A 22,484-nucleotide genomic window follows, 5' to 3' on the forward strand; every position below is an offset into this window, starting at 1 on the left:
GAAGTGACCTCCAGGGAGTCTGTAGAGTCGTAGTCGTCAAAGAATCGGTACAAATTAAGTTGTGGAAATGGCACCCTGTGGTAGAATTTTAGAGGCACTGACAAAAGTACACACAAGACCAATAAACTGGCAGAGAAAGACCTTAAAAGAGAGAGTAAACACATTGATCCGTGTCCAGGTCACTTTAACCTGGCAGCCCTCCCTACCGCAGTAGAGAAACGTACTAACAACTGGGTAAAGGCTGGCTGGATACTGGACAGAGTCCCGTCTTGTTCCACTGGGAAACAACAGCAGCAGCAGCAGCAGGTGATTTTAAAAGGAAGGGAACTATCAGTAAGTTGTTTTTTATTTTCTCAATATGTAAGAGGATTTGACTTCAGTGAGATCATATGAGAATGAGAGCAGGTTGACTTACATTTCCTTTTTTAATAACAGTGTTAAAATCTTCCTTAATGTCTTTATCAAGGCCATATTCTTCACTTGCTTGATGATGTTACTTTAATTTGCTTTTAGCGCTCTACTTCATATGATTTTCCTCATATTCTCCTTTTAAAACTCTTTGACACAACATTTTCTTTCTTTGCGTTGACCTCTGCTGACCCTCCTCTCAGGAGGACGATGCGGCGTATGCGCTGTCGCTCCAGGACAATCTGTCTCTCCTTGGCCTTCATCGCCATTTTCCTCCACCTCCTCCTGGCGCTTGTCTCCCTTCCCATTTACCACCAGCCCTGTGGCACCCCACTGCCACCCGGGACACACATCCTGAGAGACCTGGCACACATCGGCTACACCTCTGTGGGGATCAGAGGTCTAGCTGAACCACCAGCTGAGACCACACGGAGAGATTCTTCCAGTAAGGACGCCAAGGGTCGTGTGCAAACACTTTCTGACGTGAGAGAAGGTAAATATGACTCAGTGGAGATGCCAGTCAATGTGGGTCACTACGGCACCAACCGAGCCGAACCTGTGGAGTCTGGGCAGTCGAAGCTGGAGGCGCTGTTTGACCATCCTCTGTACAACATGCCCAGCCCGCCGATCCCGGAGGAGGACTGGCTGTTGAAAGTGAAACCAAAAGTGAAGGCCAGTGAGAAGAGCTCCCAGATGTGGTCAGTGATTTCTTCTTTCACATCATCTCTTATCGTTCTCACAGTCAAAATTCTGTATATACATTCCCAAAACCACTTCCCCTAACTAAACATACTTGTATTCAGTGGTGGAATGTAACTAAGTACATTTACTCAAGTGCTCTACTTAAATTTAATCATTTAAAATAAATATAAAATAAAGGAAAAAAATAAATGCAAAAATAAATACATAAATAAAAATAAATACCTAAATAACTAAAAGTGGGAATTAAACTGAAGAGTAAATATAAAAGGACATTAATAAAAAGGTAAATAAATAAAGAAGCAAATTAAAACAGAACTATCAATTTATGTCACATTTCATCAATTAATTAATGGCTACAATTATTTCTAATATTATTTTTTGCTACGTTTAATGGAATATTTATTTATTTATCGAGTAATTTTTTTTTCAGCTACCTTTTTTTCAACTAACAATTTTTCAATTATTATTTCAATTAATTGATTCAGTCAAGAAAATAGTGAAAATATTGCATCAAAATTGTGAGGAACCTGAGATAGCAACTTGAAATGGACAGTCCAAAACACAAAAAGATTTAGTTTTCAATCAAATAAAAATGCAAAAATATATATATATATATAAAATAAATGCAAAAATAAATATATTTAAAAATGTATTAAATAAATGCATAAATAAATAAAAGTGGAAGTTAACAGAAGAGTTAATATATAAGGGAATTAATACAAAGGTAAATAAATAAAGAAGAAAATGAAAACAGAAATATCAATTTATGTCACATTTGATCAATTAATTAATGGCTACATTTATTTCTAATAGTCATTTTCTTTTTTAACCTTTTTTTTTTTACAATTGTGTGCAAAAAGTGCTTGTTTTGTATGTGATTTTCTTAGTAATGCAGCTGGACAAATTATCAATTCTTCTTCTAGCAAAGTCATTTCTCTGAACATGAAGCTGACACACTCTCCTTTCTCCCTATATCCTCCCTCACCTCCCACCCATCACTCTCCCTCAACCCCTTCTCTGTCCAGGGTGAGTGCCAGCCAGGAGGCCTACGAGGACGTCCAGTGGAACAGCAGCAGTAACAGCCATCCTCCCTGGCTGCGCTTCCACCTGGGCATCTCCCGCTGGCAGCTGTACTCCCATCGTGACCCCAACATGGAGCCGCTGACCCAGCAGCTCGCCACACACCGCATCGTCAGCGCAGGTGTGACACAAAACATCTGAGCTGGGTGTTTTCAGCTGGGTGATATACCATATGTACACTATGTGCATTGTTTCCTATTTTGTATTTGTTCAACAGTTTTACTCCGCTATGAACAGAATCAGCTTTATACTCAGAAATAGAAATAAAGCTAAACAAAATAGCACAGAGCTGGCACCAACAACACACTGATCATAAATGACGGAAGAGGTGTCAGACAATGTTTTTCAAGTAGTAGACAGGAGGAGACAGTGACTCAATAAACCTCTTGAATAGATACAAGTATGAAAGACTGCAGCCGGCGCAAGTACAACATGGTGTATTAAAGGGTTCTTTATTTTAGGTTTTTTATATAATTCTGTATCTTCCCAGTGGTTTCTTTATGTATTCAAAGTATGTGTTAGCATCTATCTTTCCCACATCGTGACCTGACGTAGGTTTCTGCATTATGACGCTGCTACATGTACAGTATATATATACATCTTTATAGTCAGTGTATTAACTTTACATACAGTAACTTAGATGGCGGTCGGCATGCTCCCAGTTTGGGGGAAGCAGACAGGAGTACCGGCAGGGAGCTAAGTAATGTACTGCTGTGGACGCCACGTTAGTTCAGATCAGGAAGTCACACGATAACACACACAAACTAACCGATGGATGCAGCGGTAGACCAGCAACTCCCGTGTTCTGAGAGGTTAAATTACTGTTTTTGTGAATGGAGTCTGGTGGCTTTGAAGAGAGCATAGCAGCTTTAGTCCTCTGTTAGTGCTGTAAGGGCTAACTGACGCGAGGTAAAGTGGTGAAAATAGTCTAAATATAGTATACACGTAAACTGATATACATTTTTTTTAGGTGTCTAAAATCCGTTGTTCTGCCGCTCCCGTCCACAACCGCTTTACCAGCCACCAGATTCCATTCACAAAAACAGTAATTTTACCTCTCAAAACAGAGTATACATATAACCCCACTTCAAAAAAATCCAAACTAACCTTTTTAGTTATTTCCAAACTTAGCACAGCTAACGTTGACTCAGCTAGTGCTAGCGTTCACATTATTCATAACCTTATTGATTAGCTTACTGTGGAAACCTACATCACTGCTTTCTGCTAACTGCTGAGTGGACGTTTCCTTTTGAATAAAAGGAAAAGAACGCAGATGGACCTGTAAAGTGTGGTGGGCTTCAGCGAGGGAGAAGGTAAATAACGGGGAGGGTTGTTTTGACACCTGAGGTTTAGGGTTAGACTTTCAAATGTAGATTCACCTTGAAGTTGCTCAGAAATGAAAAGTAAAGTGAAGCTTTGAGCGGCCTCGGAGGCTCAGCAGAGGATGGATTAGGAATATATGAGCCATTGGCCATGTAGCAAACACCTCCATGTTCATCAATCATGCATGTTCCTCCAACATAACTTTCACTCTGACTGTGGTATGTTTGTGTATATGTGGTGTTGTTTAGTTCAACTTGTGAGGACTGACCGCTGACAGTCTGCTGTTGTTGTGAGGACATTTTGGTTCGGGAGGTTGATGTTAAACATAGTGTAGAGTACCACACAGTAGATAATAATCATAAAACCAATTCAATTGAGGAAGTGTTTTCTTGTTAGTGAATTCAACTTTTAACTTGTAGGAGGGGAAGAATGTGTTATGCCGTCTTTCAAAAGAGACGTAGCCTTGCTTTAACATCAGCGACATAAACATGAAGACGTTTTTTTACCTTCTGATGGCACTCAACTTGAATAACTATACTATACATACGTTGGAAGCACAAGGCCTCATATTCTATCCGTGCGAATACTTTTAAGATTGCAATTTCACATACAAAACAGTGGAATTTTTAACTCTTTTACCATCATGTACCATCACCACCATGCACTACAGCCGCACGATTATGGCCAAAATGATAATCACGATTATTTTGATCAATATTGAGATTGCACTTTGACATTAAAATAATAAGAGCGCTGCTTTCACTTCTATACAGTGCTATATTCCTGCTAATGTACAAATTAGGGCTGCAAAATGTTGGAAAAAACTGACATTGCAATATTTCTTATATAATGCAATATGAAAAAATACAGGAATATTCACCCTACCCTAAATGCTTTAATCTGGTGCACTTCAAGAGCAAAATTAGCAACATTAAGAGGCTACATAAACAATGTTATGCTCTCAATTTACTCATTGGTTGTACAGATAATATCTATACACCCATAAGTGAATCCAAAACATCTTGATCACCTGGCTGTTAGTTTAGGAAGCGCTTGATTTGATATGCAGCAGCGGTTCCTATGAGCAGAACGCACATTTTAAAAGTCAGTATCGCAGGCGTTCATGTTCATTTAATTGTGGGAAGCCAAAATTGTGATCGTGATTAATATTTGATTAATTGTGCACAAAAGAATTCTCTTGTTAAGAGGTTGTGGCGCCATGTGGTCTCAATAACTTCTTGACTCTTGAGATATAAAGTCCACTAATACAAAAACAACATTTACAGGTTAAAAAAATCTGTATTATGTATTGAAATGATGTTGTAAAAATATATAAATGGATATACAGAAACACTAAAGATAAATCCTTCGAACCTATTGAACCTAATGCTTCTGATACTATCACATGATATAGTGAAGACTGGGTAGCACTCATGGGGATGAATGCCAGTAATACAATGTCCTGCTAAATATAACGGTGGTGGTGAGTGTCTACAGTCTGATTGAACCGTGTTATATCCTGTTGATGACGCACATACTTTCTCTGTTACATTTTGCTATGTGCGTTTGCGTCCCATTAATGATGCGGTCACAGCGTGGTGTGTTGTCTGTGTGTTCACTGTGTGTGCTTTGTTGCTATGGAAACATTCTCAGTACTGTTTTTCAGTGCAGAAGTCTGGAGGGACGCAACTGAAGCTGGTGATGTCATTTCCCAACTATGGACAGGCCATGTTCAAACCCATGAAGTGAGTCGCTAGTGGCACATCCAACACAATGTGAGACCGACTGAATCCTTTCAGTTGTGTTGAAATTAACCAAATAAATCTGGTAAACATGGTACATTATGCGGTGAACAGAACAACAAGAGAGCAAATAAAAGAGGCTTTACTTGATGTAATGCATGTATTATGTGCTGCAGTGTGACTTTGCCTCTCCATAACAGGCAGGAGAGAGATGAAGAAACCAATTACAACCTCTTTTACTTCTCCGACTTTGAGAGACACAATGCAGAAATCGCAGCTTTTCACCTGGACAGGTACCAAATACATTTCCCCCCCAGGAATCTACAACACAACAATAGTTGTGGCAACATAATGAATGCATGTTATAAAACACCAAGTTGTAATTGCTTCTCTCCTCTTCCTCTCTTTCTGTTTGCCCCACTCGTCTCCTATTTTCCTCCACTCCCCCCTGCAGGGTTTTGGGTTACAGGAGAGTCCCACCAGTGGTAGGGAGGCTGGTGGACGTGGTCAAGGAGATAAAAGACGTCACCACCGACCACAAGCTGGCTCGGACCTTTTTCACCTCCCCTGGTACCGCTCACACAGTCCTCCATTATTCATTTACACTGCTTTAAATGCCCTTGTATGTCAACTGATTATGATTCTCTTTGAATGTTTCTTATAATTCTCTGTGGTTCTCAAACACCCACAACCTCTTTTATCCCGATGTTGTCATGTTTTCACCTCCTCTCCGCTCTGTGCACCTCTGGTTCCCCCTAGTGGGCTGTGTGTGTTTCTACGGCCAGTGCTCCTACTACTGTTCAACAGAGCACGCTGTGTGTGGCCGTCCCAGAGACCTGGAGGCCTCCTTGGCTGTCATGCTACCGGATCTGTCCCTGGCGTCCCGCAGGACTTGGAGGTCCCCCTGGAGACGCTCCTACAGCCGCAGCAAGCTGGCAAAGTTAGTTGGTCTTTATGGGATTCAACATATCACATCAGGACGCCCCCAAAGCCCCTTTTGATCAACCTAATTTAGCTTTTCACAGGAGGTTACTCTTGTGTTGCATTTTGATATTAATCATCATTAAAGATAGGGTCGACGATGTTGGAAAGCTAGCATAATTTGAAAGTAGCATCGCCTCAGGAGCTCCGTCTAAACCTACCTCCTCCCCTCGGGCTCCTTCCAACACATGCACGAGCACCGCCGCATCGTAACTACTTCACAGACACAGAGCGGAGAGAGGACCTCAACTCAACAACGCTACCTCATGACAAGTAACCGCGGCAGTGCCACTGCAGGGCTGAGTTTTCTCTTCCATTCTCCAGGAAACTTGCGGCAGCGACACACTTTGAGTTCAGGCTGGTGCACGCCAAGGGTAGAGTACGAGCAGGGAGGCATCTGATTGGATCTTTCCAAGCGGACCTCGAGGCAGTGATTGGTAGACGTTTTTACAGGATTACAGCAGCTACAGATGACGGCTCTTTTTCGGTCCTTTTTCAGAGCTCATCAGTAATGGATCGCTGTCGGGGTGTAAAGACCATTTCAACCAATATAACTACTAGTGTCTACTGGAGAACATCGTCAACCCTGCCTTTAATTAATGTTGTAACACATGCATTTTTAAGATTCTAGCAGAGTTGCTGTACAGAAATAAAATTTCCACTAGCATCTATTTTGCATGTGTGCGTCAGATTTTGCAGAAAATTAGTTGTTTATGTCACAATATGTAACGAAACGTATCGGTGGTTTGCAGAAACGTACAATGCCAACATTTTATTCTGCCGATCGGGTTGTATTGTGTGAGTTTGGTGAATCCAAAGTAAAAAAAATTCCGAACTATCCCTTTAAGCTTGGTAGAATGAGTGGAAGGGCTACTGTTTTCAGCTACTAAATGAAACAGAAAACACTTCGATTGAAGAGGTAATAAAGCAAAATACTAAACGTTGTTTTAATTTATTATTAAAAGTGGTGAGATAGATGCTGCCAGACAACCAACAGCAACCACAGGTGCTTTTGTTTCAGTTAATGATGCCAAAGAGTGAATGATGTCTGTGTGTTTCAGGTGGGAGTCAGAAGCAGACTACTGTTCTACGGTGAAAAAGACCCCGCCATACAACAAAGACTCCAGACTGGTGGACTTCATAGATATGGTCATCCTGGACTTCTTGATGAGTAGGTTTATACTGTCAACAGTATTTTAAGAGAACCAAATTCAAACTCTATATAGGTCATGGAAGAGTTAGTTAATGGGGTTGTTGTTGGTCAGTTGATGGCACACAGCAGAAGAGTCTGGCACAGGCTTCTTATGCAGACCTTTATGATCTTTTATAAGTATCGATTAATCACAGCAACAAAACCACCAGAGGCAATTAATATTAATTATGGCGTATTACTGGCGTCCGGTAGTCGCTTTCAGTCCAAAATGGCGGAAGCGTAGCTTGCTGCTGGGCACTGATGTGGTTATATACATTCTTTGAGGGAAATGAAAAGGTCTATAACAAATCAAAAATGTCTGCAGTAGAAATGATCTTCAAGGTTGAACAGTTTCAGCTACTATATTATTAAATTAAAGGATTATACGTTTATCTAAGATACACCTCAAATTAAAAACCATAAACATCCTCTGTTGCTGAGGCAGCTCGTACACTAAAACTACACTTTCACCTCTACAAGGTTGCACACAGGCAGCAGAGGAAATGTTTTTTTTATTGAATATTTTCTGGTACAGGATATAAATTCTCCACACCAGACTCTCCAACTACAACAAACAAACAATACAACAAAATAATACAACAATACTACTACTTTTTTGACAATATATTCAGCTTTATAATTATACAAAACATCCTTTGTTGACCAGAATAGATCCAATCTATTTTTAAGAGTTAACCGAAGGAGCCTGCACTACATCCTCTATATACAAGTATATAGTGTACTTGCAGTATAAAAACTATTAAAATAGTTGTTTACTGAGAGTACTTTAAAGTGTACTTTCATAAACTAAAAAGTGGGTATATAACTAGTAAACTAACAGTTTACCTATTCACTTGTACTATAGTTCATAGTGTGGTTACAGTACAAAATACAACTTGGATGTTAAGTTAACTAGTTCTGTACTCAAAATATACTATTATTACACTTAAAAGTATACTTTTATAAACTAAAAAGTGGGCCAATTTATTCCCTAAAGGTATTGAAGTAGTACTCTTACAAGTATACTACTAGTACATTAATATTAGTATATTTATTACATAAAGTATACTTGGGAGAACTTGAATATACTTAAAGGGACTGTTTGTAACTTTCAGAATTGCTTGTTAACAGCTACACCTGTGGCCGTTAAGTCAACGAAAGTCAGCGCACTTACTCGCTCTAAACAGACGTGAACGAGCATCGCTCAAAACAGTGAGGCGACACACGTCAGCTAAAACCACAATATCACTCTATATTTCACCTGCTTGGCAGTAATGTTAGCTGACCAGACGAAGGTCTCTCCATGAATCAATACTGATTCCTAGTGTTGGCTTTTCCTGCCTCAGCCTCCCGACCGCGGTAAGAAAGAACAGGGGAGATACCGGAGTTTTGGTCGGAGACGATAACGTTTCTCTTTGCGGAGCCCCGTCACTTCACAAGACACGGGAAACCTCTGTTGGTCTGGAGGAGCTGCAGCAGTTATTTATGCACAAACGTCCACTGTACATTCACTAGATATTCTCAGAGCTAAACTAACTCTTCTGCAGTGTGGAGTGTGCACGCATGCACGTGAGAGTGGAGCGAAATAGCGAGAACGAGCGCGGCGTGTGAGTGAAGGCAAGCAGGCAGAGGAGCAGAGTACAGCAGAGACTCCGGTCCTGGAGACGAAAGCTACGGTCTCCCCCACGTCCTCCAACCACGGCCGACAAGTTTTGCAAGACGGGCTTCACTAGATAGAACTTTGCGGTTTTGGTGCTTCCATGTAGCTTGTGTTGGAGTCTTGTGAACAGCGTAGCCACACGCGAGCGTGCATGGGACACCGACCCGGATTGATTTATACGTGTAAGAAGTTACAAACAGTCCCTTTAAGTAGGCTTTTCATAAAATAAACTTGAAGTATACCACTTTTTCGTAAGGGAAGGTATTACAGTAAAAGGGGAATAAAATGAAAAGGTATTAATATTATAATTATTCTTAAAATTGGAATAATAATAATAATACTGATTATAAAATAAAAGTTATTACCTGTTAACCACACACACACTTCAGACCCGGAGTTAGTTTAGCAGCTGAATCACTGCAATGATTTGCTGTGATTTTCTGAGTGTTTTGACGAGTTTTATTCGTTTAAAAGAAGATATATGAGATTAGAGGTCATTACATAAGGTCACACTTGACCTTCACCAGCTCCTCAGAACAGCTGAGTGAAGTTACTGAGTGTCACTGAGGCAACCGGCCGTCACCGTGGCAACGAGCCCTCACCGTGGCTACGAGCCGTCACCGTGGTTACGTTGACAACTTCCTCCGTCACAGCAGCAGCAGCAGCAACCAGGTAAGAAAGTTAAAGTTTGTTCCTGTTGTTGTCAGCTAGTTATAGTTGATTTAAAGTCACTTATTTAACTTTAGAAACGTCGCTGTCTGCTCTCTAAATCTCCTGGTAACGTTACCTGAACTTCAGCAGGTGTTAAACTGTGTAACGTCTTTGGTTTAATACTTTAAAACTGAAGTTAACTTTAAGGTAAGCTGTTATAACATTGTGCTAGCTAGTTAGTTTAAGTTAACTAGTTAGTTAGCGTTAACTAGCTAGTTCTACTAACTAAGTGTTTCCTAATGTAAGGCTTTGCTAGCAGCTAAACTTTATACATTCATTTGATTGATAGAAGTTATTTAAGTAATTGTATAATGATGATAATAATGCACCCAGTGCACTTTCATGGACTTAGCTACTGGAGTTACCCTGCACTATATTCACTTTTTAACAGTCTCTTCTGCAATATATTCACTTTTTAACAGTCTCTTCTGCACTATATTCACTTTTTAACAGTCTCTTCTGCACTATATTCACTTTTTAACAGTCTCTTCTGCACTATATTCACTTTTTAACAGTCTCTTCTGCAATATATTCACTTATTTAACAATCTCTTCTGCACTATATTCACTTTTTTAACAGTCTCTTCTGCACTATATTCACTTTTTAACAGTCTCTTCTGCACTATATTCACTTTTTAACAGTCTCTTCTGCACTATATTCACTTTTTAACAGTCTCTTCTGCAATATATTCACTTTTTAACAGTCTCTTCTGCACTATATTCACTTTTTAACAGTCTCTTCTGCACTATATTCACTTTTTAACAGTCTCTTCTGCACTATATTCACTTTTTAACAGTCTATTCTGTACTATATTCACTTTTAACAGTCTCTTCTGCACTATATGCACTAATTTCCAACCCTGGGGTCGATGCAGTTTAACATAGTTCGAATCAGGGTCTGAAATTAACAATTTTCCTCACCTACCTCTGCTGCAGGTCACTGACAGGTCACTTTTTATCTGGCATTTCTGAAATCTGAAATACATTTTAGAGTTGTAAACAAAGAGTCAGTGGTACAAGATAGTAGAAATCATGCAAACTAATTCCCTGACTATTTTTTAATTTAGGAATTGCCTTTTTAGAATAATATTTCTTAATATAAGGTAAACTAATCTGACATAGTGGCAGTTAACCTGCATTTTTTACCTGCCACAGCCAACATACAGGTGGCAGGTGCTAATTTCATTCCCTGGAGATGTGCATTAAATTTGCAGTTTCAAAAGCAATTCCTAAATTAAAAATAGTCAGGGAATAAGGTTACATGATATACTCCATATTTCTACTATCTTGTACCAATGTGTTCCTCATAGATTTCAGAAGTGGCAGACAAAAACATTGAGTGGCCAGTAGAAATGTTCAGTGACCTGCTGCAGAGGCAGGTGAGGAAAAATCTTAATTTCAGACCCTGCACATCTCCATGTAGAAAAAGGATCTTGTTTCTGGTATGTGGCTAGTTAACAATACAGGATAGTAGCTAGGTTCAGCATGATATGGTGATAGTTCGTGCTACAAGTTAACGTTACCTTTTTGTTTTTTTCTTCCATAGTAAAGTACTAATGTATATTGAGTCTTGAAGACAAAGTCTGTGGTACCTAAACCTGCTGATGGTATTCGTAAGATCAGCAGCATGTTCGCTGCCACTTCAGAGAAAAGATCTCATGATGGAGCTTCTCAGACCTGCAATAAAGACAATACTGGGCCTGGATCAAAGGTTAGGAAGAAGACCCGCTCTCCTGAGGTGACTTTACCACCTCTATGCTCGAGGCCTTTTCACTCATCCAGGATTCTGTTCAGTCGGACCCCCGTCCTCGGAAACATCCCCTCTGACAGACCTTTATCAGTGGTGGACCTCTCTCGTCTCATAGCACAAGTAGGACCTGGGACAGCCATAGGTGACACAAAATGGACAGAAGGACCTCGACTGATGGCCTCGGCATTAGGGACCGACCTCCCTATCGGAGCACTGAGGTACATGGAATAATTACAGATATTTCATTTAAATTTTAATGCACCCATCTGTTCTGATGCAATTTTAAAGAGACTCAATGTAAGAATCAGACATTTTTTGTTAACAGTGACACCTATGTGGGCGATAAGTCAACGACAGTCAGTGTCCTGTTGCTCGCGCTCGCACTATGTAGACACGAGCGAGCATCGGTCAGGCGACACACACAAGACTGAACCTGATTGACAGGCATCATGTCAAATTATTGATTTCTTAGTAAGTAATAGTAAGTAACCGTGTAGTAAGCGGTATAATGAACAGCTAGCAGGTCATTGTTGTGAAATTAAAATTTCGCTGTACATTATCCCCTACTTATTTCACATGCTTGGCTGTAATGTTAGCTGACCAAACAAAGGTCCCTCCATTAATCGAAGGCCCGGCCGATATTGATCCTAGTATTTCAGCCTCCTGACCGTGGTCAAAAGGCACATGGGAGACACAGTAGTTTTGGTCTCCTGGGCCGATAACGTTACTCGCTCCGAAGTTAACCCCCGTCATTCCACTCAGCAGAAGGGAAACAAGACAAGGGAAACCTCTGTTGGTCTGGAGGAGCTGCAGCATTTATTTCTGCACAAACTGCAACTTCAACACACTCCTACAACACTAGTTTCCCCCCCCGACATCGGTCACATTCCTGTTTTGCAAGATGGGCTTCACTAGATATAACTTTGTTTTTTCTGTGCTCCCATGGAGTATGTGTTGGAGTCTGAGTTGTGGTGGAGTTGTGGTCGTTTGTTGGCGTTTACAAACTCAATTTCTAATTGAACGTTAGCCGTGGTTGCACACTGTTAGCCCTGAAGTGGAGCTGAAGAGAGTAAAGGCACTTGCGAGCGCGCATGACGTCACATTTGTTGTATTTTCCTAGAAACGGGCCCGGGTTCTTCCCATTAAAAGTCCACAGGCCGATAGAGGAAATCCAGAAAGTCAGGGAAGGTCTCATTTTTAATATTAGGTTATAACCTGTTCACACATTGGCAATAAAAAAACTAAAACATGTGCATATGTGTAAAAACTTATATACAGTCCCTTTAAAGGTTTTAAGAGTGTCATTCCTCATTCAGCTGTTTCAATGTTTTGCTAATTTTTGACACATTTATCACACTACTTCACACTAGGAAAAAATAAGCATGATGAAATATGTAATGATGATAATAGTGCTAGTTGTGTCTTGCCTTTGACACACTGGAACATATAGTTGTATCTCAGTATTATTTTAGGAACTCAATGAGATATAAAGAGCTGTCATATTTAGCTGTCAACATTTACTCCCCAAACTATTTTTTTCCTGAATTATTGCTCTGTTGTTTCCACTCAGTTTTTATTGTTTCAGTCTTACAGAGAAAGCTGAATCGATAAAAGTCACCACCTGTGAGGATAAAAAGATAACGACGTTGAAATATTGGAAAGCGATCAAACCAAATGAAGTTCCTCTCACCGGCACCGAGGTAGTTCATATCTTTGCCAATAAAGGGGGCCTGGTAGAATTTAAGCTTTATTACCTGAAAGAAGTGGATGGAGACTCTTACAGGTACACTGTTAAATGTTATCTCCCACCGTTTAATTTCAGACTCCCATAGATGCTCTCATGTAGTAACTTCATTCTGCTGGGAAATTAAACTCTGAATGTACAGTTATGCTTGTTTTTAGACCCTATGACCTGCGAGTGGTCGAGTCCAGCAAAGCAGGTTCTGAGCACTACGTCTTCTCCTCTGATGCCGTACTACATGTGACAGAAAGAGGCTATGGTGGAGTAGTCAGTCTGGCAGAGTGGCACAGAGAGTCTATGACGTGGAAAGCTTTGCAGGAAATCCCATTTTTCAGAGACTTCAGACTGCGGAAAGCTTTCACCAGGTAAGCACATATAAGCTGTTCTGTTGTTTAGTTTAATCTTCATGCTCTCTCTGATTGGTGTTTCTTGTTGTGCCAGGTGGCATAAAAATGGACCCAAGAACTTCTTTCAGAGCAAGTGTAAGGATCTGCAAGAAATGCTGCTTATCGCTGTACCTCAGTTCAGAAATGCTCTGTTTCTGTTCACCAGGTGAGTCACATCGTCGTGCAAATCATTCAGTATTAGTTAAGGGGAGACACGACAGGTGAATAGGGTAGAAAAAAATGAACTAATAGATACTATAGATAATAGATCACCATGGAACTTCCCCAGTTGATTACTGACAATTGCAAATTAGCAAATTGCAAATTATCTTATTAAAATTGTGCTAATTTGCAGAATTTTACAGAAATGTGAACATTGGATAAAGTCAGGTTCAAATTTATTTTGTTGACTTGACATATTAGAGTCAAAGGTTTTTACAGAGGGAATTTAGGATATCTCTTTTTAAAACTCTAAAAATCAGAAAATACTGTCAACAGCCATAAAAAAAAAACATTTTCTCAACATGTTATCGCATTAACATTGACAGCCCTACTACCCTTATTAAATAAATATCAGTTTCATTAAAATAAAGTCACAACGGTGATACTGTATCTCTTACAGGATAATTGACGAACTGAAAGGGATACATCGACTGCCCCAGGAGGAGTCTAAAACCTTCACACTGCTGGAATTCAAGAATGTACTGATAACCATGAATCAAGAGTGTGTGCGGATATTGAAGAAGTTATCACAGTATCGCGCTGTCATCTTAAATGTGGTACGTAAAACAAAATAATAACAATCTAAAGCATTAGACAGACAGTGTCCTTTGAGAAAGAAGCCTGTCCATTTCTGGAACAGATGGGCTTGTGGTCAGTTTTCTAGGAAGCATATTTTTTTTATTAAGATATCATCCCTGTAGAACTTGTATTTGTTATTGCAGTGATGTTCTTTTATCCTCAGGTGAGAGAGAAGAGCTACAAGGCTCAGCAGGAGCTGCAGCTGCACATGGAATACGCTAAAAAGCCAAATAAATGCCCTACTCGCCTCCTCCTGGCTCACCAGCAGGAGCTGAAGAGGGAGTTGGCACGCTCTGAAAGCATCTTGGAGAAATTGGGCAACTTTGCTGCTCTCGTCAATCAAATGACTGTTCAGAGTCTCGTCACGGTCATCAGACGAGATGTCATTTCTTTTCTCGACAATGTTGTGAAGGTGAAAGAAGAAAAAAAAACGCTGATTAAACCATAATAACCTTGTCACACAGTATTTTCAGAGCACAACCTCCTCTTGAGCTATAACTAGGAGAGAGATGGATACAAAACTTTTTATTACGATGAAATAATGGAGGAAGCATCAGATAAATTGACAATGAATTGAATTAACATTTAATGAAATGAATGCTATTTTTGTTATTTAGAGGAAGCTCTCTCAGCAGTGCTGTCTCTTCCACACTGAGCTGTGTTTCAGTGCCGATAGTCAGCTGACTGTGGACCCTCCAATACATGTGTTCCAAGAAGCTGTGAGTGAAGCTCTCCTGACTGCTGGCGACTCTGTAATCCAGGTAATTTACATATTTACACAGCTGCAAATACAGCGACACCTACAATAAAGTATAGTTTTTAGTTGTGGGCACTGGATAGGTGGGAGGAGGGGTGTCTCAACGACTGCTTTTTAGTGTTAGCTGTGCAGAAATAAAAGACACACTCCTTTGTGTAGTCAAAGATAGAAGGTTCTCGTCTACAATATTATTATTTACTTATGTTCAAGAACATGAAAGAAAACGTGTTTATGTATCTTTCAGGACCTTCGCCTCGCTCAGAGGCCATCCTTACCTTAATAACACTACTGTAGGAGCAAGGAAATTCAGACGATGGTTGGCAGTACCACGGTTTTACTCCGATTTGTTTTTTCTCGTAAATTTATGAATTTATAATCTAATAAATTTGTGAGTTTTTTCCTTGTAAATTTGCCACTTTAATCTCAGAGAATATCCAAGTTGTTTTATCTGAATATTACCCCCCTCGGCTGGCTCCGTAATTATTATTATTTTTTTACCTACAATGGCCCTAATACGCCGTCGTGCCTTTGCATAGATGTAAAGCCTTGGATATGCTTGTGATAAATTATATTAAATTTGCTTTACAGCATCAATAAGAACATCAATTAAATACAACAATCATGCAGGATTAATACATCTGTTCACTCAAGCAGTGTTGTTGTCATTTTCAACAGTGTTTTGCTCATCAATGTATCACCAGCCTTGTTACACTTTTCTTCTCTGGTAGATGTGTGACACGTGTGGATTATTCCTGGAGACCAGCAACAGTGTCTTCACCTCTGATGGTACTCAGGATTTAACCTCTGACCTCAGGAGTATTGAGCATCATACTATTACAGGTACGTCTATTTGCATTGAAGTTGTTGCTGGTCTTTAAATTTCCCTCTTCTGATTTCCCTTGCGTCTGTTGACCCAAACCTGCGGTATTCATGTGAAAATGTGCCCAAAGTTGTCATCCCTGTTGCTGCATGCATACATTTGTCTTATAAACATTTGAAAGTAGATTATTCTGAGTGTCCATGTGCTTTAAATCTCAGAGGAGAATAAGAGCGGTGATGGACTGACTGGTTGCAGGAGGGTTTGCTGCTCGCGATCGCTCAGAGACGCGTCAGCTGGCTGGCAGCTGCTGCCTAATCAGAGCTTCCTAATGGTGAAGGGCAGCAGGGTGCACGGCTGCTACCATCCCCTCCAAAAGAGACAGCTGGAGTGGCACATCAGCATCAATGATGTCACAACACAAGTTGAGAAAGAGCAGGCCAACATCATGCAGGCAAGACACTTTCACATCAAAAACTAGCTTTAATAATCGTTAAAGGATGTGAAAACACATGTTGATAGTAATTCTCACTGTTCTCTGGACAGGAAGCTGAACTAGAAACCCAGCAGCTGTGTGAGAGCTACTCATGGTTGGTGGACGTCCATGTGATCGTTAGCCAATGGAGTCAAACCTCTTTGGAATCCATGAAGGGTCAGCCTGCTTTACTGTATGAGGAGCACATAAAGAAGGTACGCTTCTGGACCGAAAGAATCCACACAGTTCCCTCATCAATCTCCACCTCCAACCGGCTGTTCATCATCCAGTGCACCCGCTTAAAGCAAAGTCTAGGTATGTCCTCTCTGAAGTAATTATTCCTATTTCAACTCAACATCACCCCAAGCCAGGAAGGAGTAATTGAACAATGTTTCCTCAAAGAAATGACTGTAAAGAATTCATGAAAAGAATTTTTCAGTTAATGGGTTGAGAGATTACATTCTCATCTTCATGCTGAATGCTCTGATACTCTGTGTGTTTGTTTTTCAAGGTCAACAACTGAAGTCCATTGAGGAGGAAGTGCTAGAGCAGCTAGTTGAGCAGATAAAGCTGCACTCCGAAAGCCTCATATCAGACGTGGAGAAGGCTACTGCTGAACTTGATACAGACCCCCAAGACCTACATGACATCTCAAAATACGCTCTTGTGGTAAAGAAACTCTTTACAAGCTTGCATAATAAATAAAAGCCTCAAAGAATAAAACATATAAAGTTAAAAAAAAAAAAAATAGATTATCAGTTATGCAAAAGAGATGAAACAGTCCTAAGGGTGAGAAAAATATCTCATTAAAAGACAATACCCTAGTTCTCCCAGCTTACAAGGTTTGGAGACGGAAGATCAGATCCTCTTTTAGTCACTTTAATTTAATTATTCATCCTGAGGGCTCTGTCTTGTCAGAGTGCTCTGAATTTAGATCCCATTATCCAAGAATGACCAAAGTGCATTAAGGTCTTGAATGCTGCTATTTGAAGGAACACTAGTGCAAAACTGTGTAGCTGGCATGAGTAAGTCTTCCAGTGGGGATGCCCCGATTCATCGGCTGCCGATCTTTATCGACTGATATTCAGTAAAATATGTGATCGGGAGATCGGCATTTATGCTTCCTGTCGGCGACCGCGGCGGTACTACACACCGGTGGTGTGTGAGACAGATGATGCCTAGTTAACACTACTCTACTTTAGCCCTGATTTTTTGCTCCCCAACAGTTTTTAGAGCTCCCTGACAAAAGCCCCAGATTAGAGGCAAATTGGCATTGGCTCACTGCTCGCACATCGGTGTTCGAGTGTCATGTGTGAGTACGTGAGGTACGTCACCACTTGAACGGCCAGTTGAGTGGAGAAGTCCCCGAGCGTCCTCGCCGCACCTGTTGGACATGTAGCGTTAGTGCCAGGAGATACATTTTACTGTACATCACTGATTTAACATAGTTTGTTAGCTACAGTATGATAAACATCTAAAATTGATAAAAATGCTGAATCTGTCTCATCCTTTCAGATGAGGGAGTCTGTGAAAATGTTGGCCGACATGCAGAAACATCTGGAGTACATTCACTCCCTCCAGGAGACTCTCTGCATGAACTATAGGAAGATGACTGAACAGGAGGTGGCTTTGGAAAAAAAGGTCTGCAGGCATAAACGTGAAAATGATTCCATTAATAACCACATTATAGCTGTACAACTCAGTTTCATGCATAATTTTGGAAATGTGTGTGCTTCTGTGTGTGTTCTACATTTAGATGCTGGACACGCGGGATCGCTTTATTCCCCTCTTGAAGCAAGCAGAAAGCGTTGTGTGCCACCATTTTCCTTCAATGGTTAACGCATTGGACACAATGTTCTCATTTTTAGCCTGCGACCTTAAAAATACGGTCTCTAGAGCTACATCCGGACCCTTCCTTGACCCAACCCAGAATGCAAAAGAGATGGCCTCCAAACTGATCCCCATGTGTCTGCATGTGCACAACCTCAATGCAAAGCTGGAACAACTTAGTAGGGACAGTCAAAACCTACACGGTGAGCTGGTATAAATGATGGATAAAAATGATTTTTAGACTTGAAAATGTTCTTGTACTTGATCTTTTTGTCATGTTATGCATTTACAAAAATTCTTATCTTATGAGCCTGTTATATTTCATTGCCTCCCATTAGAACAAACAATGGATTTGACCAGTTTGATTTCAGATGTTCAGAAGGTCAAAGCCCGTAAAGAGTTGTGGGAGCTGATAGCCGTGTACACAACATGGATGGAAGAATGGAAACAGCTGCTTTTCAGTGAGGTAACATGTCAAATTAACCTCTCTCTTATTGACAGGATGGTAGAATATGTTTGGCACGGATGCATTCATAGTGATGACAAATGTATAACTATTTTTTTTTAAAGTTACTTGAACTTGAATATACTCTCTCTGTAATTGATTGTCTTTTAAGCAAGCACTGCTTCTTATAAACCATTCTGAGTTATACAATTAAGAACATTTAGTTTTGTGGTGATAAAGATAACTCCTAAGCTATCACCATTGTCCATGTGAGTTTAACCAACAAATCTTCTGTTATGTATTTCTGTCAGGTTGTGGTGTCACAAGCTCAGGGGAGGATTGCCAAGTGGAGGGAGCAAGCTCTATCTCTAACAAGTGTCTTACCTACCCACGATGCAGTGCTGCAGGAGGCTTTGGGAATCCTGGAAAGCTTAAGCCATCAGGTTGCAGTTATGGCCAAGCTGCAGAGCCCCACACTCAAACAGAGACACTGGAAGGACATTTTCCAAGGTCAGACACGTTGCCCATATTGTAACGAGACTGTTCTCATGTATTGTTCACACATATACATATATAAACGTAACACACTGTAATGTGTATATAACCCACGTAATCATGAGCCAGCACGTGCAGGCCTGCTTCTGAGGAAGTCAATGTGGCGTAGTATAAAGAGCGACAAAGTCCGCGTAGTGAGTAGATCGGGGTTGATGGACGGGTCAAACAAACTCAGGACGTTCACCCAGGAGACCGCTGTTCATGTCCCGTGTGAAACCAAAAGTAAACGTTGACATATTTTACCTTACTTTTGTTACCTAATTTATGCACTTAAAGTCAAAAATGACTTTTTAACCCTTTTTAGATCACATACCCGGTCATAATTTGCACCTATTTAACAATATATGCAAAAACAATTGCAAAACATCAATTGCTTTGTATTTTTTATATCAAAATCCAATCAACTTTTCTTCCTGTAAAACTAAATCTGATGTGTGTTCACATGAGCTATAGTACCAACCAATTTCAACCAATAATATCATGACATCCGTCCATCAGTCAATCTGTAACTTTAGCGACGCGGGAGGTGTGTGTGGAGCCACAGTCCTCTGTAGCACCATATTGCGCTACATTCCAAGGCCACCCACTTTTTACCGGGTTTGCGCCGGCACATTGATCGCTCATGTTGCTGGGCATACGTAGGAAAACGCACGAAAAATGAGAAATAACATTTTGTAAGATATCCTACAAACAGCTCTATGACGATACATTGATTGTAACGCATGCATGCAACCACAGCATCTAAAATGATCATTCCACCTGACAGGCATGGGTCTTTTGAATGTCCCAAAGAAGAAGGTGACTGTTGGTGAACTGATGTCTCAAACACTTGAAGTCGACCAGAAACTAATAACCAAGGTGAGAGCAGGAGAGATGTTACGCACTGGGCTGTTATGGTTAAAATCGGGCTCAATAAACAAATAAACCATCCTTATATGCCACTAACACGTTGATTAATTTTGCTTATGGTCAGATATTCAGGGATGCACAAGCCGAATGTGACATGGAGCAGACCTTCCAAAAGCTTCGAGAGGGATGGGAAGCCAGACTCTTCCAGCTGGATGAATTCACTCTGCCTGTTTGGAAGCATCGTGAGCCACAACATGGATTAACAGAGACGGAGAAGCCCACGGAGGGCACAGTTTCAGATCTGCAAACTGCCAGTCAACACTCCTGTAATGATGCAAGATTCACCATGATCGGTGAGACTGAAAAACAAGCTAGCAAATTAATAATACAGATGTAGTCACTCTGAGCAGTTACTACTAGGGATGCACAATATGGATTTTTTTCAGCAGATACCGATAACCGATAATTACCTGCTTCTCATGGCCGATAACAATAAGATAACCGATAATTTAACATTTTTGTATTTTAAAAAGAAGTTCATGACATGTAGTTCATCCACATCTGAGGCTAAGAAATTTGAAGATTAAGTGAGCAAAGATTGGTGATTTAATATTCCATAGCTCTGACCTAACCAAACTAACTGACATCTAGGGCTGCAGCTAACGATTATTTTCATTGTCGATTATTTTCTCGATTAATCTATTAGTTGTTTGGTCTATAAAATGTCAGAAAATGTGGAACGGTGTTTCCTAAAGCCCAAGATGACATCCTCAAATCTCTCAAAGATATTCAGTTTACTGTCATAGAGGAGGAAAGAAACTATTCACATTTAAGAAGCTGCAATCACAGAATTTAGACTTTTTTTCTTTAAAAAATTACTCAATCCCATTAGTTAATTTCAAAATAGTTACATAAAAAAACATATTTGCAAATTGCAATTGTGTTGTCTTCCTCTGACACTGTAAAAATCGCAAACTTTGCAATTTTAAATGTGCATACCACCATTTACTGTATCGGAGTGTGTAGATGCTGCGCAGTCAATGAAAGCAATCAACTCATAATTTATCTGGTTCTATATATATATTGTGCATACCTAGTTACTACTTTTGCTCCATCGCTACGGGGAAATGTGTAAATTAAATATTCTGCTTACAAGTTGCTTTGATTTGCTTTCTCACTCAGGTCTGGAGATACACTTTGCCGAGATAGAGAGTGATTTGATTGCTCTGTCCACCATGTTGAAGTCCCCACACAGTGCTGAGTTCAGGCTGCAGATGGACGATTGGATGAAGTCACTACAAGATCTCGGTAAGGTGGATATTCAGAAAAAAAAGAAAGAAAGAGAGATTTAGAAAATTTGCAGAAACATTATGAACATTGTATTTTTTTTTTTTTTTGCTTTCTCCTTCAATTTTAACAGGGAAGCTGCTTTGTTTATTTGAAAGATACCAGAAAGTGTGGGCCTTCCTGACCAAGATGTTCCATGAAACATCCTTTAGTGTTCAGAGAGTGGATCTGGTATGTGCCCGTGTCATCACAAGTCAAACATATCAAATTTTTTGCAATGCTATGAAACTGGTAAATTTCCGACCTTTGCTTAAAAAGGATAGTTCGGGTATTTTGAAGTCTGATTGCATGAGGTTGTTCTCCATAGTCAGTGTATTACCTACAGTAGATGGAGAAACAGACAGGAGTACCAGCACGGGAGCAAAGTAATGTACTGCTGTGGACGGGGGCAGCAGCAAAACAGATTTTAGACATCTAAAAAATCTGATTAAGTTCAGTTTAAAGGAACAATGTGTAACAATTAGAGGGATTTATTGGCAGAGATGGAATATAATATTAATAAGTATGTTTTCTTTAAATTATAATCGTCTGATAATAAGAATTGTTGTGTTTTTGTTACCTTAAAATGAGCCGTTTATATCTACATATGGAGCGGGTCCTCTTCACGGAGTCTGCCGTGTTGCACCGCCATGTTTCTACAGTAGCTATGCTCTCTTCAAAGCCACCAGACTCCACTGAAAAAAACTGTAATTTTACCTTGCAGAACACGGGAGTTGCGGGTCTATCGCTGCATCAATCGGTTAGCTTGTTTTATTGTGAGACTTTGGTGAATCTGAACTAACCAAAGTCAAACAATAACACAAACAAACTAACCGATCGAGGCAACAGAAGACCAGCAACTCCCGTGATCTGAGAGGTAAAACTACTGTTTTTTGTAATGGAGTCCAGTGGCTTTGGCGAGAGCATAGAGCATTGCCCGTTGGAAACATAACT

General features: G+C 40.2%; 2 protein-coding genes across 6 annotated transcripts in view; both read left to right on the forward strand.

Annotated features, from left to right (window-relative positions):
* The first annotated feature begins 233 nt into the window (after positions 1-233).
* fam20cl (family with sequence similarity 20 member C, like) overlaps positions 234-22,484 on the forward strand; it is a 46,760-nt gene continuing 24,509 nt past the window's right edge. Inside the window, exons 1-8 of the mRNA XM_074630847.1 lie at positions 234-333; positions 612-1,106; positions 2,136-2,311; positions 5,180-5,258; positions 5,456-5,548; positions 5,710-5,825; positions 6,015-6,195; positions 7,298-7,407. Of these exons, the coding sequence (XP_074486948.1) occupies positions 619-1,106; positions 2,136-2,311; positions 5,180-5,258; positions 5,456-5,548; positions 5,710-5,825; positions 6,015-6,195; positions 7,298-7,407 (1,243 nt within the window). The 5' untranslated portion in view covers positions 234-333; positions 612-618. The remainder of the gene's footprint in view (positions 334-611; positions 1,107-2,135; positions 2,312-5,179; positions 5,259-5,455; positions 5,549-5,709; positions 5,826-6,014; positions 6,196-7,297; positions 7,408-22,484) is intronic.
* The window catches only part of dnhd1 (dynein heavy chain domain 1), a 34,599-nt gene continuing 21,752 nt past the window's right edge, over positions 9,638-22,484 (forward strand). For 3 of the 5 annotated variants that reach the window (XM_074630842.1, XM_074630844.1, XM_074630846.1), the window contains exons 1-20: positions 9,638-9,760; positions 11,345-11,766; positions 13,134-13,331; positions 13,451-13,654; positions 13,731-13,841; positions 14,298-14,454; positions 14,640-14,888; positions 15,094-15,237; positions 15,962-16,073; positions 16,272-16,504; positions 16,597-16,840; positions 17,037-17,194; positions 18,041-18,166; positions 18,282-18,558; positions 18,694-18,821; positions 19,112-19,310; positions 20,122-20,213; positions 20,329-20,557; positions 21,387-21,512; positions 21,625-21,722. In XM_074630842.1, coding sequence (XP_074486943.1) covers positions 11,426-11,766; positions 13,134-13,331; positions 13,451-13,654; positions 13,731-13,841; positions 14,298-14,454; positions 14,640-14,888; positions 15,094-15,237; positions 15,962-16,073; positions 16,272-16,504; positions 16,597-16,840; positions 17,037-17,194; positions 18,041-18,166; positions 18,282-18,558; positions 18,694-18,821; positions 19,112-19,310; positions 20,122-20,213; positions 20,329-20,557; positions 21,387-21,512; positions 21,625-21,722 — 3,426 coding nt within the window. In that variant the 5' untranslated portion in view covers positions 9,638-9,760; positions 11,345-11,425. Of the gene's footprint in view, positions 9,761-9,807; positions 9,947-11,344; positions 11,767-13,133; positions 13,332-13,450; positions 13,655-13,730; positions 13,842-14,297; positions 14,455-14,639; positions 14,889-15,093; positions 15,238-15,961; positions 16,074-16,271; positions 16,505-16,596; positions 16,841-17,036; positions 17,195-18,040; positions 18,167-18,281; positions 18,559-18,693; positions 18,822-19,111; positions 19,311-20,121; positions 20,214-20,328; positions 20,558-21,386; positions 21,513-21,624; positions 21,723-22,484 lie in introns of those variants that run through there. The other 2 variants (XM_074630845.1, XM_074630843.1) reach the window with 2 other exon arrangements.

This window comes from Sebastes fasciatus, chromosome 3, assembly GCF_043250625.1.
Source record: "Sebastes fasciatus isolate fSebFas1 chromosome 3, fSebFas1.pri, whole genome shotgun sequence".
In the NCBI taxonomy this organism is placed as follows: Eukaryota; Metazoa; Chordata; class Actinopteri; order Perciformes; family Sebastidae; genus Sebastes; species Sebastes fasciatus.